General features: G+C 36.3%; 2 protein-coding genes across 6 annotated transcripts; one reads left to right on the top strand and one right to left on the bottom strand.

Moving 5' to 3' along the window:
* The first annotated feature begins 8,081 nt into the window (after positions 1 to 8,081).
* On the top strand, positions 8,082 to 10,197 carry LOC144568309 (fruit protein pKIWI502-like). The gene is made up of 5 exons (XM_078318614.1): positions 8,082 to 8,691; positions 9,210 to 9,309; positions 9,434 to 9,529; positions 9,661 to 9,738; positions 9,844 to 10,197. The coding sequence occupies exons 1-5, from the start codon at positions 8,192 to 8,194 to the stop codon at positions 9,904 to 9,906; spliced, it is 837 nt and encodes a 278-aa protein (XP_078174740.1). The 5' UTR covers positions 8,082 to 8,191; the 3' UTR covers positions 9,907 to 10,197.
* Positions 10,198 to 12,142: 1,945 nt separating this feature from the next.
* Positions 12,143 to 14,822, bottom strand: LOC144568308 (FAM133-like protein). Of its 5 annotated transcripts, none has more exons than XM_078318611.1 (4): positions 14,771 to 14,822; positions 14,215 to 14,285; positions 13,812 to 13,876; positions 12,143 to 13,129 (listed from the first exon to the last, which is right to left on the bottom strand). In XM_078318611.1, exon 4 carries the CDS (start codon positions 13,068 to 13,070, stop codon positions 12,459 to 12,461), a length of 612 nt encoding a protein of 203 aa, XP_078174737.1. In that variant the 5' UTR covers positions 13,071 to 13,129; positions 13,812 to 13,876; positions 14,215 to 14,285; positions 14,771 to 14,822; the 3' UTR covers positions 12,143 to 12,458. The 5 variants fall into 5 exon arrangements, with proteins under 5 accessions (XP_078174737.1, XP_078174739.1, XP_078174736.1 ...); XM_078318613.1 differs by having other exon boundaries at positions 12,143 to 13,095; positions 14,771 to 14,821; XM_078318610.1 differs by having other exon boundaries at positions 14,530 to 14,791.
* Between the last annotated feature and the right edge of the window lie 3,599 nt (positions 14,823 to 18,421).

Here is an 18,421-nt window from a genome sequence, read left to right as displayed (position 1 = left end):
GGTCTTTTCAGATTCGAGCTTATCCGCATGACACGTCATTGATCCTATCCAGATGACATGTCATCAATCCTATCCATAAGGGCAAAATGGTCATTTCACACCTATGCCACCTTGCATGTGTAGAAGCATGGAGAAGGATGTGGAAGGGTGTGGAAGGGGTATTTTGGTCATTTCACATATAAAAGGATGAGGTGTCAATGACATATCTTGTAAATAGGCCGAACTTGGAGGGCATTTTGGTCTTTTGCAACCGAATCTAAACACTATAAATAGGGGTGGAGGGTAGAGAGAGAAAGATATATTCACATATATACATATGCACATTCACATGTATCTTTTCGTGCAGAAACGAATCGGTATTTTCTCTCTTTCCCGGTTTCTCTCCCAAATAGTGTTTCGGTTGAGAAAAGAAAGTTATACGTAGTTGACGTATAATCTTGCGGGTTGTTGTGGAGAATATTTACGAGATTGATGAATAGTGTTTTACCGAATTTCGCGGTATGTCAGTTTTGCATATTGATGAAACTGAGCAACCGAAAATTCGTGATTACGGGTTTTCGTCTTATTCCTTTGAATAGTGTTTTTGCATAATTCCGCGGTTTACGGTATTTCTGGCAGAAGAAATAAACCGCTCTCCGGTTAGTCCTGGTGGATTACCGATAGAGGTATCACACGTGTGATACTCCGAGTCGACTCCTTCCCTGGTGAGGCTCTACTCGCTCGGTCTGCATTCCAACTGTGATTTGGAAACAAGGTATAAATATGTTATATTAATCTATTTAATTTGTAAGTAGATTAAAGTTTTAGAAATCAATCATGGAGTAGATCTGTAAAAAGGATTAAAAGGGTCCTTGCAATGAAAGACTTCAGAAGGAACTCTGCTTTGGTCTTTCCGGCATATCCCTTTTAATTCACGGCTTGAGTTAGAAGTAAAAATTTTTGTTTTACGTTCTTTCCGCAGCTTAAGCCTAAACGGGTTTTGGTTACCGCGAAACCCCAAAAGTGGTATCCGAAAACCCAGCATGCTCTAATGTCAGCGGGCTCAGCCATCTGCGCTGATACCATGCACGATACGGAAACCAATCGATATTCCCATCTCGGAGCATCTGGAGCTGACCCCGGACATAAGTGATGTGATTTTTACTACACAAGTAATAAATCCTAAATTGCACTCAATTTGGTTGCAAGTGTACAACCTTATCGAGGAGTACTTAGGGATCGTCTCCACAGGGACAAGTCGGAATATTAACTCTAACCTAACAATTTAATGTAGTAAAAGAAAGTAAAAGAAAGTAAAGAGGTTTTTGTTTGTTCAATTGGTTGGTTTGATTGCGATTAAATTAAATTAAACTAAAGTCTTAAGGCGAAATTCGGTTTTTAACAAGAATGAGAAATTAGGATTTCTTAGGGTTCCTATCCACTAGTGTTACGACTAATTGGTTTATTAAATTTGTTCTTTTATTTATGAAGGCACAGTTGGGTGTTGTAGGTACAAAGGGATATCTCTATATTAATACCATCTTTCGATTAGAATAAACGTCACCTCTCGGTACTTGGCTACTCTAATCTAAAGTCATTAAGTTCTTACTGTCCCAATAAATCTAGAAAACTATCTTTCACCTCTCGGTACTTGGCACAATTCTCTAAACTATTAGGTAAAACCCGTATAAGACACGCGTCATCTCTCGGTACTTAGCCTATCAAATACCCTATTCCTTATGGTCTGGACCTAATATTCAATTTCTCAATTGCAAATACCAAATCCTAGGGTTTCATGTGATTTCAATTAAGTCCTCACAATCAATTAAAATAAAGAATAAATCATAACAAAGAACAAGAATATATAGAATAAAATCAATTAAATCATAACAAAAGTTTCAAGTACAACCCTAATCAACCCTAGAAAAGCCCTTAGCCAGTCATGGCTAAAGCACAAATGAAATCAAAAGAATAAAAGAGTTCCAAAGGAAAGAAAATGATAAAACCGGTTGATCGATTTTGCTCCCTTCTTCCTTCTTCTCTCTTCCTTGCTTTTCCTTGCTTTTCCTTGTTCAAAACCTAGAAATTATGCCTAAAAAAACGTCCCTAATCTGTTCTACAAGTCCCTATTTATACCCAACTCAAAAACCTAGAAATAACCAACTAAAAATAGCAAATTCGGGCTCTGAATCGCCTTATTGCGGGCTGCAATGTACTATAGCAGTTAACAGACTGCGCAGAAAAATTCTGAAGAGGTCCTTGCGGGCCGCAATAAATTTCTTTTATATTCTTAGGTTGTAGATCTTCTCGTTAGCTTTCCAAAAAGTGGTCACAAGCCTTAATCGGAGTTACGAGTCAAAAGTTATAGCCGTTTTAAGTTCAGACTCTATTTTTGGCTGACTGCTACAGTGCATTGCGGGCCGCAATAACTGTGCTGTAAATGAAGAGGCTCTGACTTGTTTGGTTGCGGGCCACAATAACTCCATTTCGGGCCGCAATAAATGTTGGCAGAAGCTCATTTCTTCGTGCTAACTCACCCGTTTTGCTTCGTTAAGGTCCAAACACTTGATTACCTGTAAAACAAACATAACTAGGGCAGTAACTTGAACTTTTGGACATTTCTAACCTAATTAAACCTAATTTAAACTAATTTAACCAAAACTTGGCTTAATTTACATACCTAACCCTAGGTTTAAATAGATACAATTTTGGCTTATCAATAAGAAATCCCCCTGCCCCTCTCTTCATGATCGTGATGACTGCCCCATATGGCGGCGTATGCGGGGCATCTGGCTGGCTCAGGGCCTCCCCAATCGGGATGCGGCAATGGTATGACTGGCCGGTTTATGGGCAGATGTGACCACGACCAATGCTGAAGCAGAAGCAGTGGTCCAAAGAGCTGTTTATTCTTGACCTGAAAATTTAACTTACAATTAAATCTGGGTGCTTCTTATCCATCCTTCAAAAACAACGTATATTAATGCAGACTTACCAGACAAGCATGACAGAGGCCTCTGTATAAGTGGGCGAGGACAGCTCCACCCCAATTCCATCTCGATTCTTTCTCCAGGTCCCTCAGCAGGGAGAGGTACATCATCGGAACCACGTCACCGCTGGAATCCTCGAACATGACAGCACCGCACAAATCCAGCACATATGCTCTAGTATACCTGCAATATAAAATAATCAATGTAAATAATTGAGACGGTTGAGCAACTACTAAGTTAATTTAAAGAGTGTAATAGTACCTCCTGACCGCCTCAATGTCATCAGTATCAATATCTATCTGATTCTGGAAGAAGTGAGACCGGAGTGCCTTTAGAGAAATGCAGTACCCGGAATAACGAAACTCCTCCTTCTCCCCCTTCTTCTTCTTATATTTCTTCTGCAGAGTCTTCGGATCACACCCTAACAACTCCGGTATCATCCTCTGCAGCTCTGGATGGTCTGAGATGCCGCCTATGGGGTCGCCATCGATACGTAAACCCCATAAGGCGCTCACATCACCAAGGGTGACTGTCATCTCCCCGACCGGGAGATGAAATGTATGAGTCTCAGGTCGCCATCTCTCCGCTAGACCCTGCATCAGAGACACATCGATCCTACTCTGCGGCATGGTGGCAAGCTGATACAAGCCGAGGTTCAAGATGTATCGCTGCATTTCTTTATGGGGGATGTACGGAATCTCAGACCTGCGGTGCCTCACCGTAAGCATGACATCGTCCTGTATTTATTATCAATTTGTCAGACTCAAATCGTGCATTTTTTTTAATAACTCAACAGAATGTCATTTTTTAAAGTATAAAATTTACGTACCTCAAGAGATGCCAATGAGACGTGGTGCTTAACATGATGGGTCCATAGAAGAGGACTAAATGTGTCAGGATCATGCACACCATCTGGAAAATCGGCCTGAGACGATGGATCCGCTCCAGTCGGATCCTCAAAACCCCTGCCAGTCGTATCATCATACGACGACGGGCCCTCTCCAGTCGGATCCACCGAGGACGTGCCAGCTCCACTCGGATCCACAGGATCTGCACCCTCTGCAGGCTCAGCTCGTACTCCCCACCGTCTAACTCTAGGCATACTACATTTGCCAAAAAATATTAATCAAAACATACAATTTATATAAATTTTTTTTAATAAGAAGCATATACAATTCTGGGTTTACTTTTTGGGTGTATATGCAATTTGTTTACATAATTAATTCTGGGTTTACTTTTTTTACATAATTAATAAGAAGCATATACAATTTATGCAATTTGTTTAAACAAAAAAATGCATATACATGCAATTTACATACAATTATGGGTTTACTTTTTTTAGATTTATTGAAAATCATATACATGCAAACATACAATTTATATAATTTTTTTTTAATAAGAATTGCATGTATATAATCCAAAAATAATTGTATGTAAATAAATTGCATTTATATGATGTTCAAAAATATACAATTAATTTTGTTGCATGCATATACAATTAATTTACACTTTGCATGTAAGTAAATTGCATGCATACGCATTTTACAAAAATTAATTTTGTTGAAAATAAATAAACTTTACAAAAAAAATGCATATACAATTCTGGGTTTATTTTTTGGGTGTATATGCAATTTGTTTACAAAATTAATTTTGCATGTACATGCATTTTTTTTTTGTAAACAAATGCATGCAATTTACTTACAATAAAAAAAATGAGATATAGATGTTTTTTATAAACAAATGCATGTTTTATAAACATATGCATGCATACAATAAAAAATTATTTTTGTGATACTTCAAAATAATTAGTTTTACTTCAAATCTTTTATATTCATATATACATGTTTTTTATAAACTATCACAAAAATAATTATCAAAAAATAAATATGCATATTTTTAAATCATAAACCCTAAATTGAAGTGTAAACCCTAAATTTGTAAGTAATTCACAATTGACAACCATAAACCCTAAATTTAACTATAAACCCTAAATTTAAAAAAAAATCACAATTCACAACTACAAACCCTAAATTCAACCATATGTCATTCAAGCAATTTTACCATAAATCATAATCCTAAATTCGAGCAATTGCACCAATTCAAGCAATTCAAGCATTCAATTCAAGCAATCAAGCAATTCAACCATCTAATTCAAGCAATCAAGCAATTCAACCATCTAATTCAAGCAATCAAGCAATTCAATCATCTAATTCAAGCATCCAATCGAACCAATTCAACCAATTCAATCAATTCAACTAATTACTAACATTTCACCCTAAACATCGAATCAAACAAAACCGAATCACATTACATCATTTAATCACATTTAACCGAAACCCTAAACCCTAATCGAATCGAAAAAAAGAAAACTCACTTGTTCGATCGAGAGAGAAGCGAATCGAGGCGCGAGGCAGTGACGAGCGTGGTGCGAGGCAGAGAGGGGTCGGCTCGGAACGGCTTCTTTCTTCTTCTTTTTTCTCTTTTTTTCTCTTTTTTTCCTCTTTTTTTCGGCAGAAACAATGGGGGAGAGAGAGGAGGGGCGGCTCACGGGTGGGGTTAGTAGCTGGGCAGTGGGGCGCCAGATGGGGGGGCGCCTCACTTGCCTTATGGGGCGCCAGATGGGGGGGCGCCTTACTGGTGTTGTGGGCCGCCATTTGGGCCGGCGCCTCACAGGCTTTTTTGGACCGCCCGAAGCCCAGGCGGTCAGGGCATTTTTAAAAAAAAATTAGGAGCAGTGGCATTTTTAAAATTTTGATTTATTTTAGGGATATTAATAAAAATCGCCGGTCAATTTAGCGCACATGATAATAGTACAATAATGAGTGCTCGTTCCAATAAATAACACCACCCACTCCCAGTAAATATTCTTGTCAAATTGGACAAGTAAAAGTTAAATAAGAAAAATATTGATAGTAATCACGTGAGACACGTGACTTAAAGAGAATATTTCAATAATATAATTTTCAAATGAAAAAGTTGTCGCGAATATGCACTATTTATCTAGCGTAGGCGTAGCGTGTGGATGGAACAAAAGACGAGCACTATTGGATTTCTCCTAGCCGTCCTGGTCCTCCTGGAATTCATATTACCGAGGTTTAAACAGCGGAAAGTCTAAAATTTTTTTTTTATAACAAATAGTATCGTTATAACGAAAACTATGCTAGATAGTATTTTTTTATTTTTATAAAAATTATATCATATATTTGTATTAAATATTAATATTATTTAAGTCTTACAGAACAATAAATAACATCAAATTGATTAAAAAATTATAATATTTATATTGAATCAATACAAAGTCCAAATTGCGACTCAAAATATCCATAGTAATACTAATATCATAAACTATAGATCTTTTTCTATTCAAAATATATTCAGCATCATGACATAATTTATCTTTTTTTTCTATTTAAATTTCAAAATAACATACACATCATGGCATAATTAACCATCTTAATCTATTCAAAATCTTTTTACTATTTTGTTACTTCAAGAAATATCTTAATATATTCAATTTGAGCCTTTATTTAAAACCCATATAAATTGAAAAAAAAAAACTCATATTACATAGCGCGCTGTAGCTTCCTTATTTGATTTCATTTGATGGATCTCTCATTTAATAATTAATAGTTTAATATAAAGCTTAGCACGTCAATTGCAAAAAATAAAATCACAGTTAAAATCCAATCTGAGTCTTTATTTAAAGCCCCCATATAAATTGAAAAGAAAAAAAAAAAAACTTATGTTGCATAGCGCGCATTATTTGCACTACACGCTATGCGCTAGCGGTCCGTAGCTCAAATAGCGCGTTTTGATGCCATAGCTTAGCGTTTAGGGTCCAAAAACACTATAACGCGCTATTTAGAACACTGATATTACCTGAGGTAACATTTTCAGTTTAGATCCGGAACGTCTCATCTGTTCTGTGCACGAATATTAAAGGAGCACGCGCATTTTATTTCTGACTTGTTTGACTTGAATTCTAATCAGACGGTTCGAATCTAAACTCGTAGGACTCGAACTCGCAGTCTTGTGCATGCTGATTCTCTACTGTATAGCACTCTTATTACATGGCACACGAATGTTATACACATTAGTGCTGTGAATAACGATATGCGGTCGTCAGACGGATTGGGTACCGTTAAGCTATTCATCGGGAATAATCGGAAATAATCGGAAATAATCGGCCATAATTGAAAATAATTAACCAATTCATCGAAAAAATCCATAACGGTTTAATCACTGCCAACGACTAATTGGCCAATTAATCGGCCTAAACGGACGTTTTTTACAACACTGATATACATCTTCAATTCAAAGAAAAATTGTAGAGAAAAATTTTAAATAAAATGTTTACAATCTGCAGTAACTCAAATTTTGGATTTAGATGTATACCGTCCAATCAGAATTTTCGGGACAATCAAACTCGAGGTGGAATGCACGGATCCTTTAATATCCGCGCCAAGACAGATTGGACGGTCCGGATCTGAACTCAAAATTTGAGTTTAGCTGATATGAATTCGCGACTCAAAGGCTCTGAACTCAAAATTTTAGTTACACGAATGTTCCAAGGACTTTCCCACAAAAAGAAGTATCCAAGTTCCAATCTGCTCTCATGGGTCCTGGACCCCTAAAGTATCTGGATCGTCCGATCAGATTAATCTGACCAATCAGGTTCGCACACCGCAGTGGAATGGACGAGTCTTATAATATTCGTGCCTAGACTGATCAGACAGTCTGGATCAAAACTCAAAATTTGGATTACTTTAGGGAGTTTGGTTAATATAACATCAGTGACATTTCAACCTATCTAATATCAACTCTAAAATCTATCAAATCTTACTTTAAACGGTGAATCTAAACCGTTCAAACCGATTTACTTCATTAGTTATGGGTTTACATGCAAAATTTATAACTTTTCGAATTTATTTAGTATTAAGTTAACCGGTCAAATGTGTGAATTTTTAATTAATTTTAATATATTAAAAAATTTGTATGTAAATTCACTTATAATGTAAATCGGTTTAAACGGTTTAAATTAGTTGTTTGAAGTCGATTTGATAGGTTTTAGAGGTAGTGTTATATTGGCTGTTATATTAGAAAAACTTACTTTTAGGGGATCCGAATTCACAGTTCATCGTCTTTACGTATTTTCCTTTTCCTTTTCTTCTTGTTTTTCTAAGAAGCACCTTTCCAACTCTCTCTCTCCCTCCCCTACCTTCTCTATGCTTCTCCCTTCTCTCCTCCGGCGCCGCCTCTTTTCTTCCCTCGCCACTGCCACCGCCACAACCCCCCACGTGTCCCCTTTGACCTTCTCTGACATCTGGGCCCCTGCTACAGTCTCACACATTTCACCCGCCACCTCAGATCACACCCTCTTCCACCTCACGCTTAACCTTTCCTCCCATCAGTCCCTTGCCGCGCGCCACGTGTCTCCCGGGCAGTTTCTCCCGCTCCGCTTCCCCTCCAGCTGCGCTTTCCCACCGTTACTCCTCTCGATCGCTTCGCCTCCCCATGTGGCGCAATTGGATTCGGAGTTTGAGTTCCTGGTCAAACGGGTTAATGGATCCGTTTCGGATGCGCTGTGTAAGATGAGGGAAGGCGATTTGGTCGAGGTTGGGGAGGTCATGGGCAAGGGGTTTGAGATCCAACGGCTTTGGAGTGGCCAGGTGGGCGGTGGTGACGTGACATTGGTTTTGATGTTTGCAACAGGTTCTGGAATCAGGTAAAATATCTCGCTCTCTCTATAAAATTCGGTATGGACGTATGGTGCCATTGACACTGGTACATGGTGGTATGACCCATGAATGCTATGCTAATTGCTGGTACAGGTTGGTACGGACATCAGCAGTAGGAACGCAGAACCGGCTTCTCTGCATTTGATACATGATATGTAATCGTTGTGTATAAATGAGGGCTTATGTATGAATTGGGGCCTTGATGAAAATTTTAATTGATTTTGATTTTTTGAATTGTGATCTGGAATGAGGTTAAATTCCTCGCTTTCACTATTCAATTCAGTATGGTGCAATTCGCACCGGTCCTTAGCATTATGAGCTATGGATGCTATGCTAATTACTGGTACAGGTTGGTACAGATATCTATTGGCCAGTAGGATTGCAAAACCAGCTTCTCTACATTTGATACATGATCTGTAATCGTTGTGTACAAATGAGAGTTTATATATAAATTGCGGCCTAAATTAAAATTTTAATGGCTTTTTTATTTTTTGAATTGTGGCAGCCCAATTCGATCCCTTATTGAATCCGGTTTTAATGAAAATAAAAAAGCTGAAGTGCGGCTTTATTATGGGGCAAGAAATCTTGAGAGGATGGCTTATCAGGTGAGTTTATTTTATGAATTTTAATTTGTTTCTTGTTATAAATTCTTATTTATTTTATACATATAAAAAAAACCTTAATGATTTTGCACCTGATATGTATACTGATTATGAAATTACATTGTAGGATAGGTTTAAATACTGGGAATCGAGTGGAGTGAAAGTTATACCAGTTATGTCCCGGCCAGACGATAGATGGAGTGGTGCAAGAGGTTATATTCAGGTAATTTTACGAATTTTGTTTTTACCATGGACATTATATATACCCATATGACCATATCTAAGTTCATGTTTTCAATCTTATTTTTTACCTGTTTAACTAAACTTTTCCTTTTGTTGGTATAATTGTTTCAGACTACTTTTCTGAGAGAGAAGCCTATTTCAGGACCTTCAACCGGAGCAGTTTTATGTGGACACCGGCAAATGACAGAAGTATGTGCTCTCTCTCTATCTCTCTCTCTATAGGTTGATTCCAGGTATTATGTTGTTCTAACCTTGAGTTTATTGTAATTAGCTCAATTTTTTTTACCTTTTTAGGAAATTACATCTATACTTTTGGCCAATGGAGTTTCAAAAGAGAAGATTTTAACCAACTTCTGATTTATAGCTAAGTTGAAATGATAGGCTGCCTGATTCATTTATATTCAGCATGGTTTTACCGTTCATGCTGTGTTGTTGTATATTTATCATTGCATTTTCTTTCTTTCTAAAATGAAAATTTTTGGGAGCACGGCAAAAGAGTAAACCCCTAGATATTATCTTCTTTTTTTTTTTTTAAATTATATTGTGTTCATAAAGGTTCATAGAGGAAGCATGAAGATTATTTCTTACTACATTTGAGATCATTGTCTTAAACAATAATGGAATAGTTGTTTCTTTATTCAAACTTTATATTGGCGTCTGTTTGATAGCAGATTTTAGTATATAATTTTGACTTCATGGATATCTTTGACTCTCTTGTTATACTAGAAGCTCCAAAAACAGTGTGTCAGCAATTCTCTTGTATTGATATTTTGATGTATTAGTGGATTCCTATTGCTTGAACTGAAATATAACATACCTGCAACTTAAATTGACTTATGAACTGGAAAATTTTATTCTTGGACCCAATTTATTACATTATAAAAATAATTAATAAATCGAACTGCATGTGCCTTGCCGATCGATTTGGTAATGCTTCAATTTGTTATCATCAATGGAAGCAGGGTGTTTTTTATGAATTCATATCAACTAAGGTAACAGAATATTTGTGTTTAGATTCAGACCGTCTGATTAGAATCACACGAATATTAAAGGAGTTCTAATCACACGAATATTAAAGGAGTCTTGTGTATTTCACATCGGGCCAAATTGGTCATGATTCTGATCTAAACATAAATATTTTGTTACCTCAATGGATATGGACACACTGGCGGATCCATGTACAAATTGGAAAGGTGAATGTCTACTCTTGAATTTTAATTTTTTTATTTCGATTTAATACTAATTTTTTAATGTGTCTATCTCTGGTTCAATGTAGTGCCTACTCCTAGTTCGAGTAAGTTCGATTCTTGAATCAATTCCTTGTGAGTTTTGGTCGAATTTGTGTATTTTATTTTTTTTGGATATGCGATACTCTATTTCGTAAATAGAATGAAAGAAAATAAAGAGAACAAGAAAGATTTGACGGTGGGATCTTTTATTACAATTCTAAAGAAATGGATTGGCCAAACTTTTTGTGCATTTTATTATTCAACACTTTAATTTGCAAATTGCCTAAGAATAATCTCATTTTGAATTGTGTTAAACAAATTTTTAATTAGCTTACTAAAATATTTCAATGTTGTGTCAACTGATTTTATGATTATAACATATTTTATAATAAACATAATTATAGAGATTGAGTTGTAATTGTGTACTTGATAAGTTAATGGGTTTAAATCTGATTAGTCAAATTAGTATCTGACATTAATCCTAGATCCGCCCTAGATACGGACTCAGTTTTTTATGGAGTCTGACGTTTGTCTGTTTGATCCGCATTATAATTTGTGCGGCTGGATTTAGGTCTAAACTGCTTTGTGAATATAAACCGTTCATGCGAATTTCAACGTGTGCAACCCCTTATCAACTTGTTCCGCCATTTATAAAAATCATGGTACTGATATTACTATATTAGGAGAACAAAAAATGAAAAAACTAGAAATGAAAGCGAAGTCAATTTATTGTTTTTCCCCGTTTGGATGAGAAAAACTGGGAAGGAAACTGTCCACCCAAACGTCTTTCACTTTTGTCTCGCTGAAATAAAGCGCAAAACCAGAAACGCGCTGAAATAAAGTGCAAAATTAGAAATGAGAGAGATACCAACTACCAAACGCGCACGAAGTTAGAAGACTTTTTTCATCAAAGAAAAGAAAAGTTAGAAGAGTTTGTTTGTTAGAATTAAAAAAAATATATTGTCAAATATTACCAATGAACTATGTTCACAAAAGAAAATTGTGACTCTGAACATTCACATCTAGAAATCTCTCCTTCGTCGACAGCTGTATCTAATAAGGGCAGAAATCTGGAAATAAAATGATTCAAAATATTAAACATCGAACGCTTTTGTATGAAATTTCGTAGAAAATATTTTTCTAACTTATATTATTAATGTAGTAAGTATACCAACAAATAACCATGTTTTTATCGTCTATGTATTTTAGCTTCTTTTCTTGAGCCCAATTGAAAAAATAAACTTTTTACGAAATGATTCCACGAACCATAAATAAAAAGTTTCCATCATGCAAGATTCATATATATACATCAAATTTCTCCCTTCATTTTTTACTTCATAAAATTTCCCATTTTTGAACAAATAAAAACAAACACACCAGACACGAATCTAATAAGCACCAAGTCCATTCAGTCATAGCACACCTACAGTTTTTAAGCATTGATGATAAAACAGTCCCAATTAACAAAAATCAAAACAGATCACCAATACAAAAACAAAGAAATTAACTCCTAATCACAAAATGACAAATACTAAATTCCCATGAGACAGACAATAATGACGAGTTAAAAAAAACAGATAAATACTCAAGTTTTAGCACTGACACCTTAAATACGACACTAGACCACTTGAACAAATTATAGACGTTAATCCGAACAGCAAATCAGCAATTCAACTAAAATTATTCTGATCCATCGTGTTCACTTGAAGATTTCTTGATTTCATCAGTGTGTCCATTTGCGCGCCGATCCCCGTGATGATGGTGGTTGTGGTGATGCCGTCTACGGTGATGCCGGCCATGCCGATGACTGGTATGGTGGGCCCCATCACTGTCAGACCCTGAACTGTCATCGTCAGAACTCGATTGCGACCTATGCCTATGACGGTGCCGCCTCTTATGTGAATCAGAACCGGAACCAAAATCAGAATCATAACTCAGGTCAGATTCTGAATCAGATTCAGAGTGGGCCCCATGTCTTCTCTTCGACTTGTGCTTCTTTCCATGCCTCTTTTCACTCCCCTTTCTCTTTCTCCTCTTCTTGTCCGAACCGCTTCTATCAGAATCAGAATCGGTATCCAAGTCGGTACCAGAATCACTTTTTCGCCTTTGCTTTTTGTGTTTCCTCTTCCTCTCCGCCTTCGCTTTGGCCTCCACCTTTGCTTTGGCCTCCGCCTCTGCCTTTGCCTTAGCCGCAGCCTCAAGCTTCTGTTCCCATTTCAAAGGTGCCTCTTTCTTTTCTAATATTCGCCTTTTCTTTTCTTCGACCAGTTGGAGGAACTTGTTTGTGTCCATTTGTCAAAAGAATCACAATTGACACCTGCAACATGGTATGATGATGCAAGGAAGTGCATCTCATAAAGAGAAACAAGATATGTTAGCTTTTGGTACACCTATTTAATACATAGAAATTAAAATTTCTGTCTTGGATGACAATTACTTCAGCGATCAAAAACTAAAATGGTCTCGGATAGGGATGTAAAAAAGTCATGCCGGCACGGTTCCGTAACAGCACGGCACGTGCCATTTACGTGCCATGACTCACGTGTCTATGCCGTGATGTGACCATCCTTCGGAAAATTGGCACGGCAAGCCACGTGGTCATGCAAGTCGTGTGATCAAGACCCTTAGATCTTGATCTAATGGTGAATTATTTTGAATAAACTAACTTAAATTACGACAAAAAAATTGTTAAACGTGACAAGTGTGTCCAAATTTGACCAGTCACATTTGGACACGACAAGTGTGGTCACGGCGTGACTAACGTGCCGTGACCATCCATCCCAATTTAGTCATGTCACGGAACGGCACCTAAAAATCAGACTTGGTCACAGCACGGCACGTATTTACATCCATAGTTTCAGGTAGCTGGTATACTAACATTTTTCGAGGGAAGTCTTTGTTTTCTTTTCTTTCTTTTTTATTTTGGTGCCTTGTATATATCACAAGTTTTAAGCACACAGTGTAATACTAACAAACTACAGAATCAGAATATTATATCCATTAATTGTTACGGCAATTGGTCAACTTTCTTACCTTTTCCAAGACTTCAAGTTGCACAACAATCAAAATTCACACTTCTCAGATCAGTATCAATTATCCTTCACAGAGAAAGAAAAACGAAAATAAGCCATTTACATCTTCTAACTATATATGCTACTTTCTTAGTAGTTAATACACCTTAAACAGTGAATTTTTTTCATATAAATTTTAAGGTAAGTAGATCTGGAACTAGTTTTCATTCAATGATATCACAGATACTAAATAGCTTGACTAGATCTATACGATTTCAAAGGGGGTGTATAGCTCACAAAAATTCACATACATGCCTAAAATTAAACAATTACCAATATTAAGTTCTGAATTTGTTCACATTTAGTAAAATGAAGCAACCATCTTTAACTAAAATAAATGACAAGAATTGGAACCTTAGACCCACCTAAAGTGTAAACCCACGAAAAAATTGCACAACAATCCAAATTCACTCTTTTCAGATCAGTCTCAATTGTCCTGCACAAAGAAAGAAAAACAAAGATAAGCCATTACACCTTTTAATATTTTTTTTTTCTTCTTAGTAGTTAATACCCCTTAAACAATGAACTTCTTCATCCAAATTTAAAGGAAAAGTAGACCCGGAACTACTTTTCATTCAATAATATCATAAAATCTGAACAGCTGGACTAGATCTATACGATTTCAAAGGGAGTATAGCAAACAAAAATTCACATAAAATGCCTAAAATTAAAACAATTACCAATACTAAGTTCCGAATTCGTTCACAGTTTGTTAAATGAAGCAATATCATTAAATAAATGAGAAGAATTGGAACCTTTGACCTACTTGAACAGTAAACCCAAGAACAAAGTAACAGATCTGATCGGATCTATGAAATAAGATGGAGAGTTTAACACGCCTAGAAGTATCCAAATCGGGCAAAAGAAACTAAAACCAGCAAATGATTAAAATTAAGGTAGTAGTTGAAACCCTAAGCTCACCTACCAAAGAAGAAGGAAAAGAGATGGTAACGCGTAGTGGCGAGAGAATAAAATTTGAGGTTGCACCGACTGCAGATTTAATATTGGGATTTTCACAGAAGTCCTAAAAGTTTAAATTTCCTTATTCTGAAGTCCTTCCAGGGGAATTTCACGTATACCCCTCAAAAAATTCAAATTACATATTCCCCCCTACAAACTTCAAATACTCACAAATTTATCTATTTTATTGTCTTTTATATTAAAACTCATTCTAAATTTATAAAATACTCATTTTACCCTTTATTAAAAACATATAAAGCCCATCAAACTCAAATTTGAATATGAACATTTTTTCTACCGTCCAAACTGCTTTTAAATATGCGTGCACAAGATCAGCACAAATCTTGATGCGAACACGCACGTATATTGAAGTGACGTGCACAGATCTTAATGTGATGCGCACAAATCAATATTGCTTTAAGATCTGTGCATGCTAGATCAGCAAGAATATTGAAGCACTATGCTGTCTTTGCACAGATCTTAATGCAATACCAGCGGATCAAACAGTAGAGGAACCTTTTAGATTTAAATTTGAGTTTGATGGGCTTTACATGCTTTTAATAAAGGGTAAAATGGATATTTTAAAATTTTAGAATGAGTTTTAATATAAAATACAATAAAATGAGTAAATTTGTGAGTTTTTGAAGTTCAGAGGGGAAAATACGTAATTTCAAACTTTAGAGGAGGGGAATACGTAATTTTGAGTTTCAGAGGGGTATACGTGAAATTTCTTGTTCTTTTATGTTGTTATTATTAATTAATATTGTAAAATATTTTTTTAAGTTTAAAAAATATTATATAATTATTTTTGGAGATATTTGATATGTTATAGAGTTAGATTGGACAAATATGTGAGTTTGTATGATTTTAAGGATAAATATGTAATTATTGATTTTGGAGGAATAAATATGTAATATTGAAACTTTTGAGGGATATACATGAAATTTCCCCTATAAATGTTACACCAAAAAGGTATAGTACAAAGTTTCAGTACAACAAGATGTACTTGTTATCCCTAAATACACTTTTGGTTCAAATTGCAAGTATACAATCCTATCGCGTAGTATATTATCGGGTATCGATCCACAAAGAGTATGGTTAAAAGTTAGGTTTTGTACTTTGTCAATTAATTCAGAAAATAAAAGAAAAGTAAAGTACAATAAAGTAAATGGGGGGAGTTTTGTTCTAATTAATCCTAAGTTTGGGTTCAATACCCGAAAAGGAGGAATTTAAAACAATTAAAGTAAATAAAGGAAAGAAAGATTGGTTTGCTTTCTGGTTGAGGAGATCTAGGGGTATTTGGTCTACAATCCCTTACTAATTCTATCTATTCGGTATTTGTTTAAATTCATGTGTGATTTGATGAGGTTTCTAATCTAATATGTCATTAAGGGTCACTTTCGTGAATTAATAACGTGTCTAAGTAATTCGGACTTCACGATTAAGTCTTTCACCCTAGCTATCTAGACCATAAGCTCTTGTTAGTCTTTCATCTCCTCAAATATTGGTACTTCACAATTAAGTCTATCATACCAATACCCGATTCGATTTGAGATGTCATAATTAGGGTTTGGCTTCACGGTTAGGTCCTTCACCAAGTTCCTAACCTTAATTTCTGTAGTTTCGGCTTAGATTACAAATTGGTTAGATCCTAATCCAAACCTAGGGTATTTGCATTCATAATTTGGTACTATCCTATTGATCCTAGTCAATTTTGGTTCTTTTGAATCCAAAACGGGATAACTACAATTCAAGTACTAATTATGTAATTAATACAAATGATAAATCACATAAATTAACAATCAAATCCCATAAAACAATCATAACAAAAACAAATAACCGAATAAGATACAATTAAACAAGTTCATGCATTGACCTAAACCCCTAGAGAGAGATCTACTCCCTCATGGAGAGATCCATTACAAAGTTTGGCAAAAATAAGAAGAAATGAAATAAAGAAATGATTACACCCTTTCTTGGATCAAAACCCTCAATCTTGCCGACTTCTTGCTCGAATCTCCTTCTTCTTCCTCCTATAAAAGCTTTCATTGGCTGCAGAATTTTACGCTAAGCGTGTGTTTTTCCTTGGAAATGAACATGCACCAAGGGTGAGAGAGATATGAGAGCTGTGTTCCTTGAATGGGAATTAACCTCCTCTTTTATAGCCAAGGGCTATGCCCAATTAAGAGGCTAGGAAGTGGAGTTAGCGGGTGCTATATTTGGATTGTTTCTCAGGTTGCCTTGTCCACATTTGGCCGTCAAAACATGTCCTTGGTGCGCTAAAAATAGAAACCGTGTTGAAAACGCGTATTTCTGGCTGTCTGCGGGTCCAGGCGGATGCTCCGACTCCAAGTTTTTTTTTTAGATTCTCAGATTGTAGATCTTCTCGTTAGCTTTCCAAAAAGTGGTCATATGACCAAAACGGAGTTACGAGTCAAAAGTTATGGCTATTTTAAGTTCAGGCTCCAGTTATGCATTCTGCTACAGTGCGGTCAGGCCACCCGCATTGGTGCTACAGTGCGTCCGCACTGGGCTCGGATTTTTCCTGTGCGTTCGCACAGATTTTAAATTGGCGCGCGTCTAGAAATCCATCTTAGTACTTAGTGCGGCCATATCGCAAACCGTGCGTCCGTACTGAGTATTTTTCTTTGGTTTTCTTCATTTTCTGCAAATTAAAATCAAACAAACGCAGTAACTTAATCCTAGGTGCATTCTATTCACTTTATATTCAAAATACAATATATTTGATATTATTTTGTGATAAAAATTTGATTAAATATGTATATAATTTAGGCCTATCAATAAACAATGAATTTACACATGTACCAATAAAGTTTGAAATTTGTACATATCACCCGGAAATTCACATCCTATCCAATAGAATCTTTTATAATTAGTAAATATGTACCGTTCTTTTTAACTGGCACAAATTTTAAAGCCCAATAATACTGCCCCTAAAAACAGAAGATTTACTTGGAGTAATAAAAGGCCAGCACCAACTATGTCAAAGCTGGACAGAGCCTTTGTCACGCAGGAGTGGGCTGATCGCTTTCCCTCCATCTCTCTCTCTGCCTTGGAAGTTACTGTATCTGACCACGCGCCATTACTACTAACATGTAAGCAGCTTCAAACAAGCCGAAAACAACACAAATTTGAAAATTTTTGGCTTTCGTTCCCACAGGTCAGAGCAATAGTTAAAAGGTTGTGGCAGCTAGATAATCAAGCAAGGCCGAGTACACACATGCTATCCCGAAAAATAACACTCATGCACATGCAGTCGCACCCGCAACTTAACAAGGAGCTCATACAGTGCAAGGAAAGCATCATGAGCATGGATCAGTTGGAGGAGTCTAGGCCGTTATCTCAGCCTGAGTTTGCCTCAAGACAGATTTGGCGTGAGAAAGCATATGTCCTTGCAATAATTATCGAGACTCGTTGGCGACAAAGATCTCGATGTCGATGGCTTTCTGAAGGCAACAACAACACGAAATTCTTCCACAACTATGCATCAGCGAGGCACAGAATCAACACAGTTCAGTCCTTGCATGTGAATGGTCAACAGATTGTGGACCCTGCTCAAATCCGTGCACTCTTTCTCAACCATATGAAATC

The sequence above is a fragment of the Carex rostrata genome, chromosome 17 (genome assembly GCF_964058835.1).
Source record: "Carex rostrata chromosome 17, lpCarRost1.2, whole genome shotgun sequence".
Classification (NCBI taxonomy): domain Eukaryota; kingdom Viridiplantae; phylum Streptophyta; class Magnoliopsida; order Poales; family Cyperaceae; genus Carex; species Carex rostrata.
This window is presented reverse-complemented; position numbering and strand designations above follow the sequence as displayed.